The sequence below is a fragment of the Lampris incognitus genome, chromosome 2 (genome assembly GCF_029633865.1).
Source record: "Lampris incognitus isolate fLamInc1 chromosome 2, fLamInc1.hap2, whole genome shotgun sequence".
In the NCBI taxonomy this organism is placed as follows: Eukaryota; Metazoa; Chordata; class Actinopteri; order Lampriformes; family Lampridae; genus Lampris; species Lampris incognitus.
In genome coordinates, this window is record NC_079212.1 from 119,429,111 (window position 1) to 119,453,554 (window position 24,444).

Sequence of the window (24,444 nt, forward strand, 5' to 3'; positions counted from 1 at the left end):
ATGTTGAGCATTGCAGCATCCAACGACGTGCACTTTAGCATAGAACAAAATGTGTTTTTGTAGTTTGTTGGGGGAAAAAATGTCAAATTGTTGTCTGACACTACCAAATAAAACCCATGATGAGACTGACATTTCTATTTGATTAGCAAACAGTGTTGCTCAGCTTTCTAACTGTGCACCATTTGAAGAAGGCTGACTTTCAATACTAATGATGTCATAAACACAGGGAAAGTGGATCAAAATAATCCAAACTGTTTGAAATATCATCAGAACACGGTGCCTGTTTTTAATTAGCATTTGCTCTCACTGTTGTCATGCTACTACTTGGACCGCAACAGTTACACCAATCCACACTGCCCCTTAAAACACCACCACCATTATTTCCAATATGAAAGGAACAGAAGTTTAAAAAGTGTATGATACAAATATGAGAAGGTCTGGAGGTATTCACAAGCATGCCATGAAATTATGATTGTACTTGTCCCCTAATATTGTTAATGTTAATACATGTCTTGATGTATGTTCAATATTCCAGGAAAGGAAATCACAGAAAGTTGAATCAGTTCTTCTGGAAACAACGTTTATTGAGAGAAACGTTTCATCACTCATCTGAGTGACCTCTTCAGTCTAAGCTGACTGCGGGTATCTCACCCTTATAAACAATACAGAGGCATGACGACCGAAATCCAACGATCGGTTTCACATGCAAATTGCCATGAGCATTAACTAGAGTTACAATGGCCATGTGTACTATTCACAGAGGATTGGGGAAAAGCTACAATCACAGCATTGTAAGATAGCGACAGATGTACCCTTAGGCTCCCTCTGTTCAGGGGTGGTTGTTCCCTCTTTCCATAGATGGCCTCGACTCCCCATTCAAACCAGCATTCCTCCCTATCGAGGATGTGCACAGTTGCGTCACAAGAAGCAGACGAAGGAAAGAAAGCCACTTTATATATATATATATATATATATATATATATATATATGTGTGTGTGTGTGTGTGTGTGTGTGTTTGTGTGTGTGTATACAGTGTAAGGCAGATTGTATTTGTTATGCCTGCGCCGCCCCGTCCAGCCAACCCCCGTCCCTGTCCCCTGTTCCTTTTTTCCATTTCAAGGAGTTGGCAACCCTAACTGCAATCTTACAATGAATTTGTTTTCTGCATTTAACCCATCCTATTGTATAGGAGCAGTGGGCAGCTGCAGCGTGTGGGGACCAACTCCAGTTCTTCTTTCCATTGCCTTGGTCAGGGACACAGACAGGTGTATTAACCATAACATGCATGTTTTTGATGTTGGGAGGAAACCGGAGCACCTGGACAAAACTCACACAGACACGGGGAGAACATGCAAACTACACACAGACGGCCTGGAGTTCGAACCCAGGACCTTCTTGCTGTGAGGCAACAGTGCTAACCTCTGGCCACCATAACACCCAACCGAACTGTGCCGGTTTCAGTCATTATACCACTGTATTGTTTATAAGGGTGGGGATACCTGCAGTCAGCTGAGACTGAAGAGGTCACTTAGATGAGTGATGAAATGTTTCTCTCAATAAACGTTGTGTCCAGTTGAACTGATTCAACTTTCTGGGAAATGTTAATACTATTATCATAATAAGAAGGACCACTGATCTTATTCTGCCATTATGATTTTTGCTACTGTTGCTGCTGTTTTGATTGAAGCAAAAAAAAAAAAAAAAAGTTTTTTGGAAAAGTCAGGGAAAATTTTACCTTGTATGTAGCCAGTGTTTTTAATCAAACTTAGTGTTGGTTTAGCCTGCCAAGAATAAAGTTTCTTAATCAGTAAATTATTCATCCACATTGTTAGATTAATTTAACAACATTGTCACAGAGCAAGTAATCTTTGTGTTATACTGATAAGGATATCTCACAGTACCAGTATTTCTTTGTGGGGGATAGACAAACAAAAATGCACTCTGACACACTAGAGAATACGTTTTGAAATATGACTTATTACAGCAAAGGATGTCAAAATGCATACATGACACATTAAATCTGATGAAATCAATCAGTATAACTCTGGCCCAGTAATGTACAGTTAACTGTCCCGTACCTTTTTCTGAATCACATGGAACACTATATGTTACTCCATAACTACCGAAGACAGATACAAAAGAGCAACCATTTGTTTTTCTTTAATGACATTGCATTTAATGGGGCTAACGAATAAAGCAGATAAAACGATAAGATGCACCATAGAGAAATCCTGTTCTTATACAGTAGATGATGATACGGTGACACCACTTTGCTTGACACACTGCCATGGTGAGTAGTAGCAGTAATTGGCTCCCATACAGCCTGTTTATCAACATTGTCTTAATCAGACCAGCGGCTTTCTGAAGACTTATAGAGGACTGTGACCTCTTTATTGTCTTATGTAAGTAAACATGCTTTGGCCTAATTAATCACTGGCAATATATAACTGTTGTTAGAAAGTGCTGTATAATGCAGCAATTACATACCATAATTCAATTGGTCTCCTTAAACTCAAACTAATCAATGCGAATTAGTGAACCGCAGGGTCTAACTAAGGATGACGGCCATAAGAGCAGCCAGGGTGAAACACAGCCCATCATGAGAGGGAGCGGTGGGAGTGGGGGGGCTTGATATATTGGGGTGGGGAAGGTGGCAGTGTGAACAAGACTACTTGCTGGAATAATCATTTTTATTAAGTTATCGTTTTAGAAAAAAAGAAATAAACACAAATTCACAAAACAATAGTAAACATGCACAATTTTTAGTAAACAAGACAAAACAGTTGCTTTTCAATATGAAAACACGTCATTATCTCACAGAGATTGTCAATTAATACACCAGTATTAAGGTCAAAGAACACACTATACAAAAGCCATTAATCATTTCTGCTGGCCATGATTGAAAAATATATGCAAGCTATTTACATTGCACCAAGTACAGTCTTTTCCAATGACAAGGACATTATCCACAATACAAATCGGTTTAAACAAGCACACATTGTGGATATAGATGAGATTAATAAATTCAAACCATTCGTTTTAGCCTGGTGGCTACCACTATTTTCTCCACTTTAATTAAATTGTACTTGGTATTCATTATGGCAAAAGCCTTGAATTAGTGTTTTTTTTTAAAAAAAATTTAATAATGTGAGCAAGAACATGGATGACTAGATACATTGACTTCAACTAGAACTATGGTAAATGTAGGACTTTAAAAAAACTGCCACACAGTTAAGGATCATTATTTCTGAGCTGGCAAATCAGTGATAAGTTTATCTTAATTGATATCAAACTGGCATCGACTGATGTTCCAGCATATGTTTTTTTAGAAGCACTACCATCTCTTGGAGTAATAAAGGTACACAGCTACATTGTTGACTATACCTTAGGATTTGGGAAACAGAGACATATGAAATCCCAAGAGTTGTTGTATTTTAGACTTGACCTTAGTTAAAAGTATACAGCCAGACAATTTCCAAGTTAGTACTCAATCTCAAATTCATCATCTACACAGGCAAATACAATTTAAAAATTGTCAAAAAGTTGTAATGCGGCAAATAGTCAGCCTTCCAATAAACAAGCACTCTAAATTTGAAGAAAAAAAACCGTACAAAATTATCTTACATGGATTGGAACTCTTATGAAAAGTCGTTTAAGATTAGGATATCTTGAAAATCTCTGCCTGCAACACAAAAAAGACATGCGCGGAACGAGCATGGTCATCAGTCAATCAAGCAGCTGCACTGTGACAGCGGCAATAGTAAACAGGAAAATCAATATCCCATTGGCTCATCTGGAGGAGTCTAATCAACGCGCACAGAGCTTTATGAAACCAGCCAGGGAGCAGACAGGACAGCCTGATTACTGTTTGTGGGCTGTTAGGACTTTTATGACACCTCTGGAGTGTGCCCACCTGTTCTGCTGGCTGAGTGAGGACATGCAGTCACCTTGCATCACTTCCTTGTGCTTTCATTCGACTTTCAGGAAGGTGTGCAAAGCAAAGACGATGGCAGCTTCTAACCTAATGGCCATATGCGGCCGCTTATTGGTGAAAGGCACCAATATGTGTAGCGTTGCAGTCGGCCAGTTCCTTCAAGATCCTGTGAACATCATTACGATCGGCTGCTTTAGCTTTTCAATGGCTGCTCACAGAACTCTTATCCTCATGATAACCCTGGGCAGATCCCTCAGCAATTAGGCCAGAGTTTAGTGACAGATTAGTAATTTCCTTTTAGATGTTTAGCATCATATGAAAAATGTCCATAGGGGAAAAAAGGGGGAAAACTCATAGCCTACATGCCTTACATTCCATCTCCAACTTTGAGCAAAGAATCAGCATCATTTATTCAAGTGCCTTGACAGCCTACTAAATTATGCTACGTATCGCGACGTACATTGATTATGCTGCAGACCGTAAAATATTAGAACCAAAACTTCTAACCCGTATCATTGTCCGTTAGTGCTCTTAAAGCTTTCAACTCATTTTGTCTCAGCTGCTTTTTGGACCCTTTTATTTATGAAAATTGAATTACCATTACCCTTTCCAACAATGGGCTGCTCATTCTGCCATTTGCACTGAGATTTCTCTCCTTTGTTGCTTAACTATTTTCTAAAACAAGAAAGCAAACGCTGACTCTCCCAAAATACAATTCCCTTTGATCGGTCATTTTGAAGCAAGAGAAAGGCAAAATAACCCTAAAAAAAAACAAAAAACAAAAACAGAGAAAAACAAAACAAAACAAAAGGTTTTGTTCTACTGAAAGGCACTAGTATCCTGTTTTTCTTTGTGCATTAAGCCAACTGGTCAACCGAAGTGTGGATAATAGTACAAGTTCTTGTGATATGATATACCGATCATATCACATACCACTGCTGTATTTAGACACAGGCTGTCTAAATACAGCAGTGGTGTCATAAACAAGGGATCTGCTTAACAAAATAACACCACACTAAATTATTTGTACAGTAACATGTCTCTGGACTTGGAATATAGTGTGATAGGCATTTATTATTTAGAGGAGCATGAGATAGAGAACAAAATGTCAGGACCTATCTCTGAACTGTGCAGAGAGTCAGCGGCACGGGAGCCTTAGAGTCTGTGAAAGCACTAATATGATTTCAATATGCAGAGGGAATGATCAATTGAGGCACAGTCAATCAATTTGCCATGCACGCAGTGGTCCCGTTGACAATGCAAGCTGAAAAAAAAACTCCCAACAAAAACGAAGAAAACAAAGAAAAAAAAAACAGTGTTTTTGCAGCATTTGAAAAATCATGAAAGTTGCTTCTTCAGGGCATCTGGTAATCTGAGTGTATTTGAATAATGGAATAACATTACCTTGCATTTGAACAATGGGATAATTTTAAGATGTCTTGGAAAAAGAAAACAGTTATACGATATGGCTGTAGCCAATGCTCTGGCCATTCAGGTTAATTTCTCTGTTGTGATGAAATTACATTTAGATTACAAATCACTCCGAATCCACCTGTTCTGCATAACATTTCCTCACTCTGAAAAGGGTACAAATAATTCAGGAAACCCTTCAAATAAAGGCTAAAATTACATAAAGCAAATTATTCTGTCACCTACTTTGGTATGTATATCTAAAATGGATTTAAGGCATTAATATCATCAAAGATCCTCATCATAACATATCTCATGTAGACATTGTTACTTCCAAACAGAAGTATATTTATGATGTTCATGGGCCAAAACAAAACACTTAAAATGTACCTAAAGCACGGTGGCGCTTATGACGCTGGAGGAAATACCAAAAGATATCATGCACACAAATCATCACGTCTGTATTCGACCATTCTTAGAATAAGCTGCACAGTCCTCTCATAGACCAGTCCACTCCAACCTAGTCCGTTTGAGTCCTGTCACTGAAGCCTGCCCTTCCTCCAGCCTAGTGGAGGGCTAACGGAGGAATGGCCTGGCTGAAATGAAGTAGCAGGAGTTGGCACTCCAAGCACTTTGATTAGAAATCACCAGAAGGAGCTGAGCAGTGCACTGGTAAGAACTGCAGCAAGGTACATCCGGCTGATACGAGCCGCTCCCGAGCCCCGTGCTCCCATGCCTGAAACCAAAACCAACATCTGTTGTTGAACCCAAGATTAGCACGGGTAAAAAAAAAGAGAAAAGAAAACAAAACTGCATAATGCCAGTCCATCCTGGAAATGTTCTGACAAGTCATCATAAATCGCAAGGCAGCTGTGAATTTTCTACTGTACATTATTAATAGCTTTCTACAGGCGGGACCATTAAAAGCGGTACACTGAGAAGATAAGGTTTGTATCACATCAAAGAGTGGATCACTTAAGAGGAAAACACTGAGCTGCTTTACAATTTTGTGCAGTGGGGATGGGTGCTGGTGGGGGGCACCAAACTGTTTTATATGCCACAGCACTGTGCGGCTAATCAACAAGGAATAATAATCCAGAGATGGATGACACCATGCAAGGGTTTCTAAAAAGCTTGATTTTCTTGTGCCCAAAATAAAATTGTACTACCTATGGTCAGAATGGGATGCAGTGAAGGCAAATTATTAATTTAAATTTTTTTAGAATCCCCCCTTTTTCTCCCCAATTGTATCCGGCCAGTTACCCCTCTTCCGAGCTGTCCCGATCTCTACTCCACCCCCTCTGATGATCCGGGGAGGGCTGCAGACTACCACATGCCTCCTCAGATACATGTGGAGTTGCCAGGTGTTTCTTTTCATCTGACAGTGAGAGTTTCACCAGGGGGATGTAGCATGTGGGAGGATCACGCTATTCCCCCCGAACAGGTGCCCTGACCGACCAGAGGAGGCGTTAGTGCAGCGACCAGGACACATACCCACATTTGGCTTCCCACCCACAGACACGGCCAATTGTGTCTGTAAGGACGCCTGACCAAGCTGGAGATAACATGGAGATTCGAACACCGATCCCCGTGTTGGTAGGCAACGGAATAGAGAACCACGCCACCCGGATGCCCCAGTGAAGGCAAATTAAATGTTCTTGTTGGATTATTGAATCACTGCTAAAGCTCATTAGTGGTCAAATGGAGATAATTTAATGAAAGAGAGCAGGCTTCACTCACTTATTCTATGGATGTGGATGGGTTCACTTCCCACACCTTCACCGCCCTCGCTCAGGGCCTTAATCTGGATGAGATAGTTGTCGCTGGCGGAGAGAGTGAGCTCTATGGTGGTTTTGTTAGTCCTGACACTGTTGACATTGTTGAAATGAGGTCTTTTCAGTAGAACCTTTGAAAAACGAGGGTGAAGCACAATTGAAATAAACTCTTAAAGTGAGTTTGTATTTTCGAAAATGTCTCAACGTCATGTTGGTGTTGGCCGTACCATATATCCAGTGACCTCTGCCTCGGACTCTGTGGCTACAACAGGATCCCAGTGTAGGGTTAGTGTGGAACCAGTCATGGTCCATTCAACATTGATTGGAGGCTGACCAGGTGCTACAAGAGGTGTAGAATTGAGGTTATACAAAGGAACAGACAGGCATTTTCCATATTAAAGATGTCATATTTTGTATCAGAATTCATAACATCTTTTTTTTTTAATTCTCAACTTTTGATTTCAAATGCAAATTGGCCATGCAGGTATGCTCTGGCATTGCACCAAGGTGGTTTATGAGCCAAGTCTATTTAAAAAAAAAAGACTACTACTACTACTGCCCCTACTACTACTACTACTACCTGCTATTACTACTTTCGGCTGCTCCCATTAGGGGTCGCCACAGTAGATCATCCATTTCCATCTCTTTCTCTCCTCTGCATCTTCCTCTGTCACGGCAGCCACCGACATGTCCTCCCTCACCCCATCCATAAACCTCCTCTTTGGCCTTCCTCTTTTCCTCTCGCCTGGCAGCTCCATATTCAGCATCCTTCTCTCAATATACCCAGCATCTCTCCTCCACACATGTCCAAGCCATCTCAATCTTGCCTCTCTTGCTTTGTCTCCAAACCATCTAACCTGAGCTGTCCCTCTAATATACTTTTTCCTAATCCTGTCCTTCTTCATCACTCCCAATGAAAACCTTAACATCTTCAACTCTACTATTATTTATTATATTATAATATCATGATAAGTATTATATATATATATATTATTGTTATATGATATTATTATAATATTATATATTATATATTTTAACTATTTAAAAAAAAGAAAGAAAAAAATATCAGTGAGCCTGGGTATGCACTCACATGGTTTCTTCGTGGTGGCATTGATGGGCGCTGATTGGGGCCCAGTGCCAGCTGTGTTAAAAGCAGCCACAGCGAGGTAATATGGCGTGTTCGCTTTCAGGCCTGTGACATTAACCAGTGTGTAGTTCTCAGATATTCTCACTCTGCCAACCGTGTCAGGCTTGGTGTCATCCTCCCAGTATGTCACCTGTTAACCCATTAATCAAACCCCCCCAGGTGTAGAAAACAGCCACAAACAGTCAGACTTCAATGAAAGAGAAACATCGCTAAGTGATGCATTTCAAAGAATCATCAAAATAAATACTCCATCGGCCAATTTGAAATGCTGTTTGTATTACAGTGGGTAACGGCAGGATCACTGATAAATAATGAATTTTTCACTAAAGGGTTCTCGGCTGCTGATGTGCATTCCTCTCAGCCCTATCCAGTTCCAATAAACAGGTCATTAGTGGGCCATATGATAACCAACCTCAGAAGAGTAACTGATTGATAATTTATACTCTGTTCGTTGGTACGGGCTTATTTAATATAAATGTTCAGTTGTCACATTGATTCAGTAAAATAAGTGGTGAAATTACTGCGCTTAAAGTTAGAGTTAAATTGCTTTGAAAAAACAAATATTCTACAGCTGTGAGCAATTAAATTGTTCTTTCAAACATTTCAAAATACTGTACCTATACTGATAATTCAACACAGCTTGCTACCCCCACAGGGAATATTGGATTTTCTCAATGATGCATCGCTTAATGGCTTTACGCTGGGTATACATTTCTAATTAGAGCTGCAGGTGAATTCCTGCTTTGGGTCGAAATCAGTTCTTTTGAACATGCCATAATACTTAATAATCAATAAATATATTTATAGACAAATATATTCGGTTCATATATTAAATGTATTATCATGACTAAATTCATAGAAATGTCAGCCCTTGAGATAGCCCTGTTATTCCACATTTGCTTTGTAAATGTTTTAAATCATTTCTGATTTGTTGTTAATTAAAAAGGCTTATTATGATGAGTAAGTATGGTGTGACCAAGATTAAATGAACAGTAATCTGTCAAAAACATAGTATCAATAATTCTAAATGTCTTTGTCTGGATAATTAAAGGACCATTTCCTTTACAGGCGTCTCACAGGGGCGGTCAAAGGCATCAAGTGCATGCAGATGGTTGCCTATTGACATTCAATATGTTAAATCCACTTTAGTATTGTGTGTGCGGGGGGGAACGAGTCCTATTTTACCGGGACGATGTGGCCACTGCTATGGCAACCACGGCACCAAGGGGCAGAGGTGACAAATACTGAAAGAGCACTGGGAGAGAATGCACAGCTGTCTTTGCATTCTTAAAAGGACGGAAGATTTTACTTTCGCTCTTCAGGGTCGCTTGCAGATTGCACCAAAGTAGTGAGGTCATTTTCTCAACACAAATATGCAAACCACAGAAAGTCGAATCAGCTTATCTGGATACAACGTTTAGTGAGAGAAACGTTTCATCACTCATCTGAGCAACCTCTTCAGTCTCAACTGACTGCAGGTATCCCCACCCTTATAAACAATAGTCAAGTCAAGTCAAGTCAGTGGCATAATGGTTGAAAACAATGATCTGTTTCATATGCAAATTGCCATAACCATTAACTAGAGTTACAATGGCCATGTGTGCTATTCACAGAGGATTGGGGAATAGTTGCAATCACAACACTGTAAGGTGGCGACTGATGTACTTTTAACCCCCCCCCCCTGGGTTCTGGGCCGGTCGTTCCCATAGATGGCCTCCTTGACTCCCTGTTCAAACCAGCATTCCTCCTTATCAACGATGTGCACATCCTCATCTTTGAAAGAGTGGCCACTGGCCTGTAGCTGGGTGTAGACTGAGAAGTTCTGGCCTGACGCATTAGCTCTCCTGTGTTGTGCCGGGGGGGGGGGGGGGGCTAAGCGTAGATCTGTCACCATCTTACAATGCTGTGATTGCAACCATTCTCCAATCCTCTGTGAATTGTACACATGGCCAATGTAAATCTAGTTAATGGTCATGGCAATTTGCATATGAAACCAATCGCTGGTTTCAGTCGTTATGCAACTGTATTGTTTATAAGGGTGGGGATACCTGCAGTTAGTTGAGACTGAAGAAGTCACTTAGATGATGATGATGATTTATTCCAAACATGTAAATAAACGGGATGTAACATACAGATAATCCATTGCTAATAATCTGAAGTTATCAACAAATCCACACATCAAACTCAGTGAACAGATCTGTGTATGCATCAGACTATTAATAACAATTTTGAAAAGAAGTAGTAGGAAATATACACTGAAATGATGAGTGATGAAACGTTTCCCTCTCAAAAAACATTGTGTCCAGATTAACTCATTCAACTTTGTGATTTTTTTACCTGGATTATTGAGCACGCATAAAGGCAAATATTCAAAGGGATACCTGAGGGGATAAATGAGGTGTTTTATAACTCACAAAATAATGATATAATCAAATTTGAAGGATGGTAAAAATAATGACTGGATATTTAGTAATTGTACCTAAGCTACCCAAATTTAGCACCATTACATAGTACTAAGAAGAAGAAAAAAGCCCCTTCACTGCTTTTATTTGTCCATGCAGCGAATAATAGTGTACCTCATATCCGAGTACTCGTTCAGGGATGGCAGGAAGAGCTTCCCAGATCACTTCAATTTGAGCTGCAGACACACTTCTGGCCCTAACCCTCTTAGGAGCCACACTGGGGACTACAGAAATAGAGCTCTAGTGAGAATCCCGCAGACTCATCCGACACCATCACAGACATTAATAGCAATGAGAAGGAGGCACAGAGTAGACCTGTAGTTTCACTGAACCACCCCCCTCTCTCTTTTAATATGATTCGTGATTGACATGAGGGAAGACTATCTGCCCAGCGAATTCAATTAACAGAATACCTCCCTGATAGTATGGTAAGTGTCTGCTAGAATTTCCTGTAATCTACCACCGCAACATCTAATATCACATTGACATTCCCGGCTGAAGAGGGGAGGAGAAAAAACAGTGTTTGAAAGAACTTTGTTTTATCATTACTATTCAAGGTCATGCTTCTAAGGTAGTGATTATGGTCCATTTAAGCACCAATGTCCCATTAGATATGTTGCCTTCACCTTCCTCTGCTGAGTACACGGTGGCAATAGAACTGAAAGGCCCTTCTCCACGGTTGTTGTATGCCCCTACTTTGACGTCAAAAGGTGAGAAGGGTGGGATGGTGTCATTGCGGAAGATGTAACGTGCCAACCCGGGTGTGGATATAACAGCTCTCGTCCATGTGACGGTGCCCACTGGCCTGAAGGCGATGATGTACCCAAAGCCCTCTCCATTCTGCAGTTCCTCAGGCACAGGCTGAGAGCAAAACACAGAACTATAGTGATATTAAAATGCATACACACAAAGACACAGACAGGCCTGTCTTTGTGCCAAATACATCCACAGACCAGCCAGCCAAACGGAGGTTACATGATGGGCCTCAGCAATTGGACACAGCCATTCTCATTATACCCTAGCCCAGAATGGTTCAAAATCCACTTTTGTCTTATCTTCCCATCACCCCCCCTTCCGCACGGACACATAATTCCTAGATAAAGTGCAGTAGTCTCAAAAGGAGATGCTCTGTGTCCCTGACTAGAATCCCATTCCGAGGGAGAACTGCCGCTCGGAGGCTAACCCAGAAGAAAGGTGCCTCACTCTAATGTAGGTCGTAAAATGGCCCCATTCAATTCTGCACAATTAAGCAAAACCATTACTAGGCAATGGAGGGAACAGTAAAATGTGACAGATGACTTACCTCCCATGTTATCACTAATTCGGACTTTGTGCCACCTCCGCCTCCGACATCAGTGGGAGCTGTATCAGGCACTGAAAGGTAAAGCCCAGAGGGGAGCGATTAGAGCAAAGTTTGCAGAGCTGAATGATATGCCTGTCCTGTACTTCCCATTTAATGACAAAGATGCATACTGCAGATATTATTTTCTATTTTACACTCCATAAATCTCTGAAAAAATAAACTGTTTGATAAGTGTGTACTGAAATTTCAGTATATTCAGAGTGTACCGAATGTCCTGACTTCGTTGTGTTGCCTGAAATGACACCATGTACAAACAAGAAGCTAATATCTGGCTGGTAAACCTTGTAAAAATTGCATTTAGCTGCATAATTATCTGCACTTTCCTGTGCATTGGCACATTGCACTGAATGGCAGAAGAGGATGCATGCACAAGCCTGTGGTGAGTGTGTGTGTGTGTGTGTGCCCCATTCTTAAATAAATGGCGCATCACATTTAATCTGTCACATCAGCAAATGTAACAAGTCGCTTTTAATATCAGATGTCTAATGTCATTGAATTTGCATGTGTCTTTAATTTGGTGTGTGTTTGTATTGGACAGTTAATGAGCATACTGGTTCATTTCATGAAGGAAGAAAATAAAGTTTTACATACTGGCATCCTCTGTCCTGGTCTTCACTGAAGGTGGGCTGGGGGCTCCCATGCCAACACTATTGCGGGCAACTACCCTGAACTCATACTCTACCCAGGCATTCAGACCCACCACTGTGGCTGTCAACATGTTGCCATTTACCACCTCAGGCACTGCAAACAGAGAATTAGACCCTTAAAACATTCAACAGTCATAGATGAGATGACAAATCTAAAATAATAATAATAATAGTATATATACACACACACGCACGCACGCACACACACATATATACCCCCCCCCGATTTTCCTCCTTTTTCTCCCCAACTGTACTTGGCCAATTACCCCCCTCGTCTGAGCCATCCTGGTCGTTGCTCCACCCCCTCTACCGATCTGGGGAGGGCTGCAGACTATCACATGCATCTTCCGATACATGTGGAGTCGCCAGCCCCTTCTTTTCACCTGACAGTGAGGAGTTTCACCAGGGGGACGTAGTGCATGGGAGGATCATGCTATTCCCCCCCCAGTTCCCCCTCCCCCCTGAACAAGCAGCCCGACTGACTACAGGGGGAGCTAGTGCAGCAACCAGGACACATATCCACATCTGGCTTCCCACCCACAGACACGGCCAATGTCTGTAGGGGGACGCTCGACCAAGCCGGAGGTAAAACGGGGATTCGAACCAACGATCCCCGTGTTGGTAGGCAACGAAATAGACCAGTGGTATAGGCGTGGTGGTATATGGTATATGGTGGTGTGTGTGTTTATGTGTGTGTATAATATATATATATATATATATATATATATATATATATATATATATATATATATATATATATATATATATATATATATATATATATAATGTATCCCAGCAGGAGAAGGTACCTGTGTCCACAGCTTGCCAGCCTACAGTAAAGGGAGTCCTGCCTTGGATGATGTAGCCAGTAATGGGGCTGCCGTTGTCCCTGCCAGGGGTCCAGGACAGTTGAGCCGTGCTGTCTGTGATCTCCTCTACCGCCACCTTGTCCGGAGGACCGGGGGGGCCTAACTCAATCAGACAATTAGCAGAGTAAGCTTCTACATCATGTCTCTTCCTCTGCTCCATCCACCCGTCTCTGAAAGCTCCTGCGCTGCATATCAAGGATTCCTCTAATTAAGGGCTACATCCTTGGTGTGTGTGTAGAAACCTATAGTTGCCTGTGTGTGATGTCCGGAGCTATGAAGTTATTACTTAACATGGGATCACCAACACTTGATGGGATTGTTTGCAGGAGATGGAAGAAGGGTATGAGGGAGCTAGAGGGGGAGGGGAAATTAACAAGGAAAGAGGAGGGTGGTGGTGAATAAAAGAGAATGAAGGAAAGCTATGGGTGTTTATGAATGTTCGGTGCAGGAGCATTACCATGTTGTTGTTGTTTGCTTGACTGCTCCATTATTCAAATGCTTTCCATGGTATTTTGCCGATGTGTAAATGAGCCAATTAAAGCCATTTTCTGTGATAAACATTGCCTTTCCAAAGCACCTGGGACAGCTGTTACAGTTTGTTAAGGGTATGAATACCAATGTAAATCACTAGGGATAAGCTATGGTACCACGATTTCCTAGCTACACCACATTCATATCAACTACCCTATTGTTGCTATTAGGGATGCACGATGATATCGGCACATCATTGATATCGGCCGATAAAGGCTTTAAAATGAAATACCTGCATCGGCCTGAAATGCAGTTATGACAGGCCAATAAGATGACACTTTAATTATGTGCATTTGATGCGAACTGTAGACCAGGCACGGAGCAGTTTTTTTTTTTACTCGCTACACCAACTGCATGCGGTTGTGTGCTAGCTGCATTTTCTCAGGAATTTTCTGAAGATATTTCAAGTAGGCTACTTTGGAAAATGGGTAAGTCAAACGGCAAATGCTTTAACTGGTACTCAATCAATTAACTATATAATTTTAACTATAGGATCATGGATACATAATGATTTGGTTTGATGGCCTGTCCGGGGTGTCTCCCCATCTGCCACCCAATGACTACCGGGATAGGCTCCAGCATCCCTGCAACCCTGAGACCAGGATAAGTGGTTCGGGTAATGAGATGAATGGATGGGTGGATTTCGATGTGCGATGAAAAAAAAAAAAAAGCCCACAAGGTTGCGTTGCTGTGTCGCATTGCCTCTGGTACAATGAGGTATTTATTTTAACAGATTGCACTCGTTTTTACTCAGTCCACTGTAATTTTTACCTGTTGGAGGCCTGTGTACCTGCATGTAGAGATAAAAAAAAATAGCCGCATATAAATAGAGATCAGAAGCGCGGCTTCTGTGGTCAGTGTAGCAGCCTCAGTTCGGTCCACTAAACAAGAGACTTGATGTTCTCTGCAATTAGGTGGGAAAAAAATATGTGCCTATATCGGTATCGACATTGGCCATTGGTCAAAATTAGTTAGAAAATATCGGCATATCGGATATCGGCAAAAATCCAATATCGTGCATCCCTGGTTGCCATAGCCAAAGACACAGGTAATACCAAGTTCTTCATAGTGTGCCATTTCTGAATTCCAGTATTGCTCCTGTGATCATGAAAGAACCTGGCATAACTGTCACTAAGATAGCATCCATTACGATTTACCATAAATACTTGTTTTTTTTTGTTGGATCTTTTCGCCCTTTTTCTCCCCAGTTGTACTTGGCCAATTACCCCACTCTTCTGAGCTGTCCCGGTCTCTGCTCCACCTCATCTGCCGATCTGGGAGGGCTGCAGACTACTGACTACCACATGCCTCCTCCAATACATGTGGAGTTGTAAGCTGCTTCTTTTCACCTGACAGTGAGGAGTTTCGCCAGGGGGATGTAGCGTGTCGGAGGATCCCACTATTCCCCCAGTTCCCCCTTCCCCCTGAACAGGCGCCCCGACTAACCAGAGGAGGCGCTAGTGCAACAACTAGGACACATACCCACATCCGGCTTCCCACCCGCAGACACGGCCAGTTGTGTCTGTAGGGTTGCCTGACCAAGCCGGAGGTAACATGCGGATTCGAACCGCCGATCCCCGCATTAGTAGGCAACGGAATAGACTGTTACACCACCCGGAAAACCCAATTTACCATAAATACTGACTTAATAGAAGCGATACCTTGATGTCCAACTACCATAGCAAACCTTGAAAGAGAAACTGCAGTCACATGGTATATATGAGTTTCTGTGCCAAACTACCCTTGATGCATTTCTGGGAATTTTGTGATGTATGTACTTTCTTAGCACACAAAAACAGGTGGCGTTGAGGTGATTATTAGATGGGGCTCTGATGACAGGTCTGTATCTGATTCGGTCTACTTGTCACAGTTTGTCTCTCATTTAGGAGTGATTGGTAGTAGCACACACACTAGGAGTTACCATAGTACCTCTTGAACAATCTGACTACTCCTACTGAGGTATGAATGCCCTGAATATAATACCTTCTCATACTAGAATATCTTCACAGTGTAAAACACACAAGTCGATGCACATTAAATTAATTGGTTCTCTTACCTTTGACAACCAGAATGGCGGAGGCAGACAGGCTATCCACTTCTGTGTCTATAACACAAACGTACTTCCCTCCATGGTTTAGCTGGATGTTACGAATCATCAGATCCCCAGATATGGTCTGGAAGGGCAAAGCATCATTGATTGAAAAAAAAAAGATCAACCCAAACAGTGGGATTGCTACATAGCCACGTAATATTGTTTTATCTTCATCTATCTCAATGAGCAGCAGTAATAGTTTTTGCTATTTTCCCTGGAATTTGTAACACTTTGCTTTATCACACTGCCCCCAAGCCAACGATTTTTTTGTCACATGAAAGACAGATGTACTCTGAACAAACAATGCTACTGGCTGTCCTTCAGGCAGCTGCTCCCCAGCTCCTGCTGCCATGACAAACATCTACCAACTGCATATGGTACTCACAGAACAAACATTCTCCAGTTAACGAACAAAACCTCCCTAATTATTCTGTAATTACATAAGCCCAAGAAAGATATTATAACTCACAGAGTAAAAGAGCAAATATTATTCTAAATAAGCAGTATGGACTTCGACGCCGGGGGGAGGGATGGGTGTGGGGGGGTAACTTTATCATCTGCTCCTAGGCCCTTTTATTTATCTGTTGCTTCAAAATCATGTAAGACAATTTAAATGATGTTCTGTTTGAAGAAATGAGGCGATACCTATGGTGCTGTAATAATGCTCATACAAAACAATCAAAGTGTTTGTCTTGATCCCTTTGCTCTTATTATCCCCGCCAGGCAGGGATAACGCATACGCACGCACACGTGTGTGTGTGTGTGTGTGTGTGTCCGCGGCTAATCTCGCAAACTACTGGACCTATCAGCCTAACATTTTTTTGTGCAGTTATGATTGTGTAAACTACTAATAAAACACGTTAGTCCCTAGCTAACGGGTCGGACTCTTTAGCCGAGCGGTTAGTGATGTCGCCTTGTGGTGCAGTAAACCACGTATCGAATCCCGCACCGGGCAAGAAAATAACCGGTTACAACTGTATGATGAATAGCCCCTCCTGATTGCGGTGATTCAAAACGTTTGTCCTCGCTATCGCCGCTCTCTCTCTCTTCATTCACTCTCTAGCTCGCTTGACCAACGCTGCTCTCTGTCGCTGACTGATCTAAGTCAAACGCATGCGCGAGTCAAATCTACGGTTGACACGTACCCGGGAGAGACGCCCTTGCTGGGCCTCCATACCCAGCATGCCTTGCGGTCTGAAGATACCCGAGGCCCGAGCACCAAAGCAGTGGAGAAACAGGCCAACAGCGGGTTTACATTTTTTTGTACGCTATTTCGTCATTAAACGCACTTCTGAGGATTTTTGAGCTGAGACATCAGTTGTGTAGATTTCGAATATTGGCCGTTTTACGAAAATTGATGGCGAATCGAAAATTTGCTCCCGAGTTCAGAAGCTCCACAAACATGGTGACCTGCCGGCCAGTCACCCTCACAGACCGCACTCTCTCAAGGGACTGGTCTTGCAGACAAGAGGCTTTTATTTCCCTGTTGATGGATGGGTTGTCTAAATATCATAGCACAAATGTCCATAATAAAATTAACGGAACTGATTTTCAAGGCAAATTACTGTTTAGAAATGATATAATCTTTGACAAGTTCAGCAATGACGATTAATGATGTGAACTTTTGAATGTCATTAATGTTTTATTGGTCATGGTAGTAGTAGCAGTTCCTTGATACGATCAGTCTGAAATTTACATTGATTAATCTCTCGATTTCTTAGGGCGAAATCTTTGGTGTTCTTTGTTGATGTTTTTTTAAGCACGATAGTTGTGCAAAAATTTGGATTTTAAATGCGGAAAAATGTGTGGGGTTGTCAAAGTGGATCAAATAAACTATATGCTGATAAAACCATTTGATTCCTATCAACTTTGATTTGAGGTGTCATTACTGGATGTTAAGGGGTGCATGCATTACTTGGCAGAACTGATTGCTGCTGAGTAATGCATCCCCTATTATTTCATCTTAGGTTATTATTAAATGTATGAAATTCACACTGTTGAGCCAAAACTGTTATGCTCGCGCACCAGAACCTGACCCGTGTGGCGAAACCCAAGACAGACAGACACGAGATGACTTCAAAAGCTACAAAGGGAGGTTTTATTGTGGGAGGGAAATGTATGGTGAAAAAAAGGCGTTCTGTTAGTGGGATGTGTGAATAAACTATGTGTGGTGTCCCGTGGTTTGCGTGTATAACTATGTGTGAGTGTTTTTAGCCAATGTGGGGTGCGGTATGTAAATGACCAGGAGGTGTTGAAAAAATGTGCGTGCACCTGGCGAGAAAGTCCAGTCCGTGATCCAAGAGGGGTTGTCCGAGAAAGTCCAGGTCCGAGATCCGGGAAGTCGAGTCCGAAAGGAGGGGTCCAAATAGAGGGACAAGGGGGGAGATCGCAGGAGAGGTCCAGGGAGGACCGTGAAGGTCGCTGGGGACGAGGGAGACGTGGAAATCGCGGAGAGAGAGTCGCAGGGTTCAGTACGTCGAAGCACAGAGAGACGTTCTGGGAGGCTTCTTGTAGAAGGCGGCCTGATTGCCACAGGTGTGCCTGATGGATGATGGCAAACACCTGGTGCAGTGCAGCGCTCGTCTCCTCAGAGCGCGAGCCGAGCGCTCTGATGTTTCCGGCACGTCCGAGCTGGGGGAGTGGCTTGAACGTGCCGGGGAGGCAGCTCGGGGCGGTGTAACCACAACAGGACCCCCCCTCTTACGGGAGACACCGGGCGACCGTCCGATGGCGTTGGGGTGGGCCCGATAGAACTCCTCCAGGAGTGCCGGCTCGGCCAGGTAGGACCGGGGAACCCAGCTGCTGTCCTCGGGCCCATAGCCAACCCAGTCCACCAGGTATTGGTACCCACGCCCCCGGCGGCGTACGGCGAGCAGCTGGTCGACATCCCAGACCATGTCACCACCGTCGAGGACCCTGGGGGGTGGAGGAGCTTGGACAGGGGGAGACAGGGGGCTGGTGGCTACCGGTTTGATGCGCGAGACATGGAAGACGGGATGGATCTTGAGTGAGGTAGGTGTAATGTTTGCTAGTAATATTTGATTTGCTAATGTCCCTTACGGCTTTCCGTAGCGCCACAACAAAGTCACGTGATGTACGTAACAACAAGTCAGTCGGAATCCGGTCGGTGAATAAACACCCAGCACGAGAGAAGTCGTCCTTGCTTTATTAATGTTATAAGTTAACATAGCCAGAGGGCACAGATCATTACATGGTGTCAGAGTAGCGGAGTTTAAATACCCAATATGGATTCGTACGGCGTTCCAGCTCCACGGATGGACTGGGAATCGGCGAACTTACCTGAAGCATGGAGACGATTTCGACAAACAACGGAGCTAATGTTCAAGGGCCCCCTGCGCGGGGAGAATGAAGAGGAGAAATGCAGCTACCTCCTGCTCTGGATAGGGGAAAAAGGGCGCGATGTGCACAACACTTGGACACTCAGCGGAGAACAAGCCAAGAAGCTAGAAACGTACTACGATAAGTACACCGAGTACATCACCCCCAAAGCAAACCCGATTTATGCCAGATATAAATTTCATGAAAAGATGCAGGGAGAGAGTGAATCCTTCGAACAATTTATAACTGAGCTAAAGCTCCTAGTCAAAGACTGTGGCTACCCAAATGCCGACGAGATGGTCAGGGACCGCATCGTGTTTGCCACCAACTCACCCAGAGTGAGAGAAAAGCTACTTAGCCAGGGAGCTGAGCTAACGCTAGAAAAAGCCATAGATGTAGCCCGCTCACACGAGCTAGCAAAGCAACAGCTAAAGTTTATGGGCCAGGGCAGCACACATGAAACGGTGCACGCAATAGGCAGAAAGACTTACAAACCGAACGCACCCAAAGCAGCTAACGCTAACTTCAGACAAAGGGAGGGTAACGTTAGCACCGCCGCTAGGGCGTGTAGCTATTGTGGAGGGCTACACGGCGCTAAAGCCACTTGCCCAGCTAAGGGTAAACAATGCATTAAATGCAAGAAGCTCAATCATTTTGCTAAAGTATGCAAGTCTAGCTCCCAGGGACAGACAAAGTACTACCGCGGCACAGTACATGCCGTTGGAGAGAACCCAGAAGAGTACACCACTGACAGAGAGCAGGAAGAACTGTACTTCGACAACATTACAGTGGAGAGCACCGCTGTGGGAGAACTGACAGAGCTGTACATAGACTGCATCTCAATAGAGAACAACGGAAAAAGCAACGAGCAGGCTTACGTAGAGGTTGGAATTGGCACACCTCCACAGAAGGTAAAGTTTAAACTAGACACTGGGGCACAGGCCAATACTATTCCCACCAACCTGTTCCAGGCACTGTTCAAAAATGTGACACTGAAACCAGCAATACACAGACTCACTGAATATGGAGGAGGCGCGCTGAGCGTGAAAGGCACATGCAAACTCAAATGTAAGTACAGAGACAATGCCATGATGCTGGACTTTTACGTCATTGACACAAACGCCCCACCAGTCATGGCAATGAAAACATGCCGTGACCTAAACTTGGTAAAAATAGTGATGGCTGTGAGCGAGGAAAACAATGTCACATCACAGAGCATAATGGATGAGTATGCAGATGTTTTCCAGGGAATAGGAGAGTTCCCAGGCGAGTGCACCTTCCGCGTCACACCAGATGCAACGCCGGTCGTCTGCCCGCCACGCAGAATCCCCATCGCCCTACGCAGCAAACTGAGGGACGAGCTTGACAGCATGGAGAAAGGCGGCATAATCTGTAAGTTAACAGAACCCACAGAATGGGTGAACGCACTCGTCATTGTTGAGAAGCCAAAGTTAGTGTGTGTTTAGACCCCAGAGCTCTTAACAAAGTGATACAACGACCTCACTACCCCCTCCCCACGCTGGAGGACGTCACCACAAAGCTCGCTGGAGCTGAGTACTTTAGCGTGTTAGACGCGCGGTCAGGCTATTGGGCCATCAAACTGAGCACTGAATCCTCAATGTTGACGACATTTAACACAGTGTTTGGCAGGTATCGTTTCCTCAGACTGCCATTCGGAATCGTGTCCGCTCAAGACGAGTTCCAGAGACGCGTGGATGAAACATATGAAGGATTGGACGGTGTGACGGCCATAGTGGACGACATACTAGTGTTCGGCAAGACTAAAGAGGAACATGACCAGCGTCTCAGAGCGATGCTGAAGCGCACAAGGGAGCGAGGGGTGAGGCTCAACCCCGACAAGTGTCACATATGCGTGTCCGAGGTAAGCTACTTCGGCCACACGCTCTCACACGAAGGCATCAAACCAGACCCACACAAGGTGAAGGCGGTCAAGGACATGCAACCCCCACAGAACAAAGCAGAGCTGGAGACAGTCCTCGGCATGATCAACTACCTCGCCAGATTCGCTCCACACCTCTCACAGATAAACTCACCCCTCAGACAGCTTCTGAAACAGGACAGTGAGTTTGTGTGGAATGCAGTCCACGACAAGGCGTTCCAAGAGATGAAGAATCTCATTACACAGCACCCAGGTCCAGTACTCTCATATTTCGACCCGCAGAAAGAGCTGCGACTCCAAGTGGATGCATCCAAAAGTGGCCTTGGGGCTGTCATGCTCCAAGATGGCAAACCAATTGCCTATGCGTCCAAGTCACTCAACAGCACTGAAGAAAACTGCGCACAGATAGAGAAGGAGCTCTACGCTGTGGTCTTCGGCTGCAAGAGGTTCCACGAGTACATGTACGGACGAAAAGTGATTGTGGAGTCAGACCACAAGCCTCTTGAGGCAATACTAAAAAAGCCACTGGCAGCAGCACCACCCCGGCTGCAACGGATGATCCTGGCGCTCCAAAAATACGACATCCAAATCATCCACCGCCCCGGTAAGGACATACCGGTGGCCGACACACTGTCACGCAAGTCAATAGAACACCACGACAGTGACCGACAGGAAGGGATGGAGGCCCAAGTGCACACAGTCCTCAGCAACATTCCTGTGAGCGACACAAGACTCACAGAAATCAAGCAGGAAACAGCGCAAGATCCACAGCTCACCGCACTCAGACGAGCCACACTCACTGGCTGGCCAGACACAAAGAAAAAGTGCCCGCCCAGCATCCAGGAATACTGGAACCACAGAGCAGAAATCTCAGAAATGGACGGTATCCTGTTCAAAGGTGAGAGAATCATTGTCCCCCAAAAGCTTCGCAAGGACATGATACAGCACATCCATGCCAGCCACCTTGGCGTGGAAAAAAGCAAATGCCGAGCAAGAGACTTACTGTTCTGGCCTGGCATGGGGAAACAGATCGAGGATGCGGTAGCAGACTGCAGCATATGCCATGAACGGCGCAGCGCAAATGCAAAGGAACCAATGATGTCACACGCCATACCCGAGCGGCCGTGGCAAGTGATAGGCACAGACCTATTCACATGGAACTCACAGGACTTCATAGTCACTGTGGACTACTACTCCAGATTCTTCGAGCTAGAGAGACTTTACAGCTGCACCTCATCTGCCGTCATCATGAAGCTGAAAGCAGCAAGGGCTCGACACGGAATCCCCGAGACTATCATCAGCGACAACGGTCCGTGCTACAGCTCTGGTGAGTTCCGCAACTTCTCACAGACATGGGGTTTCTCACACACCACCACAAGCCCCCACCACCCACAGAGCAACGGCCTCTCCGAGAAGACTGTCCAGACGGCCAAACGCATCCTGGACAAAGCCAAAGCTGAGAACAAAGACCCCTACATGAGCTTACTGGAGTATCGCAACACACCGGTGGACAACCTGAAATCACCGGCACAGCTACTGATGAGTCGGAGGCTGCGGTCCATTCTCCCATCAACAGCAAAACACCTGCAGCCACAGATCGCCAGTCAGGAGGATGTTCACAAAAGGAGAGAGGTATGTCAACAGCGCCAGCAGGCATACTACAACCGAACAGCCAAACCTCTGCCCCACCTGCCCGCAGGCACACCAATCCGCTTCCGGCAGGAGGATGGATCCTGGAGACCTGCAACTGTGGAAAGACCAGCGAACACAGACAGGAGCTACAACATCCAAACCAAATAAGGTCAGATCTACCAACGCAACCGTCAACACCTGCGACAAAGCAGAGTGAACACTCACACTACACACACACTTCACAGCAGACTGTTACCAGCGCTAACAACAACACACAAGCCCATCAGCAAGAGCATGCTGAACGTCCAGACACGAACAATCAGCGACAACCAGACACACAGCCTGGTTACACCACGAGGTCAGGTCGCACGATCAAACCAAGACAAATCCTTGACTTATGAATGTAAAAAAAAGAGAGAATTGTACACCAACCTGTACTATACCTGCTATGTTTTGAAAAGAAATATTTACAGCGTTCACTTACCTTGTGTACCTACCTGCTGTTTGCAGTTACCAGTAATGAAATGAAAAAAAAGATGAAATGTTATTACGGTGTCACATTTAGACAGTGAAGGAAGTGTTTTACACTACTTTGTTGCAGTCCAGTTATATAAGAGTTCCACTTTCATATTCTTTCTTATTAAGATTGTATTCGCTTATAAACGTGCTCAACGTGGTCTGTATCTCTGCAGAGAAAGCAGCACTTTTCAGAAAAAGGGAGATGTAATATTTGCTAGTAATATTTGATTTGCTAATGTCCCTTACGGCTTTCCGTAGCGCCACAACAAAGTCACGTGATGTACGTAACGTCAGTCGGAATCCGGTCGGTGAATAAACACCCAGCACGAGAGAAGCCGTCCTTGCTTTATTAATGTTATAAGTTAACATAGCCAGAGGGCACAGATCATTACAGTAGGGAGATGGAGACGCACCGCCGAAGGGTTGACGATGCGGTCGATGGTGTAGGGATCGACGTTAGCGGGGAGCCAGCTTCCGGTTGAGGGTAGGGAGGGGCAGGTCCCAGGCCAGGAGCCATACCCTCTGGCCAGGTCGATAAGCTGGGGCCGGCACTCTCCGCCGGTTGGCGCTGCGCCGGGCCCGCTCTGTAGCTCGCAACATAGCGGCCCGGGCGGTCTTCCAAACGCGCCGACATCGGCGGAGATGGGCCCTCGTGGACGGGACCGCCACCTCCAACTCCTGATGGGGGAACAGAGGGGGTTGATAGCCCAGGGAACACTCGAAGGGGGACAAACCGGTAGCCGAACTCTCCATGGAGTTGAGCGAGTACTCCACCCAGGGCAGGTACTTGCTCCAGGAGGCGAGGTTGCTGGTGGTAACGCAAC

The 24,444-nt window shown here is 44.3% G+C and overlaps 1 protein-coding gene across 1 annotated transcript in view; it reads right to left on the minus strand.

The window, feature by feature from the left end:
- Positions 1–5,988: 5,988 nt before the first annotated feature.
- cntn3b (contactin 3b) overlaps positions 5,989–24,444 on the minus strand; it is a 107,601-nt gene continuing 89,145 nt past the window's right edge. The window contains exons 13-22 of the mRNA XM_056273322.1: positions 16,195–16,312; positions 13,548–13,706; positions 12,683–12,832; positions 12,032–12,102; positions 11,355–11,589; positions 10,843–10,952; positions 8,210–8,396; positions 7,347–7,459; positions 7,085–7,250; positions 5,989–6,080 (exon numbers count right to left, since the gene is read on the minus strand). Coding sequence (XP_056129297.1) covers positions 5,989–6,080; positions 7,085–7,250; positions 7,347–7,459; positions 8,210–8,396; positions 10,843–10,952; positions 11,355–11,589; positions 12,032–12,102; positions 12,683–12,832; positions 13,548–13,706; positions 16,195–16,312 — 1,401 coding nt within the window. The remainder of the gene's footprint in view (positions 6,081–7,084; positions 7,251–7,346; positions 7,460–8,209; positions 8,397–10,842; positions 10,953–11,354; positions 11,590–12,031; positions 12,103–12,682; positions 12,833–13,547; positions 13,707–16,194; positions 16,313–24,444) is intronic.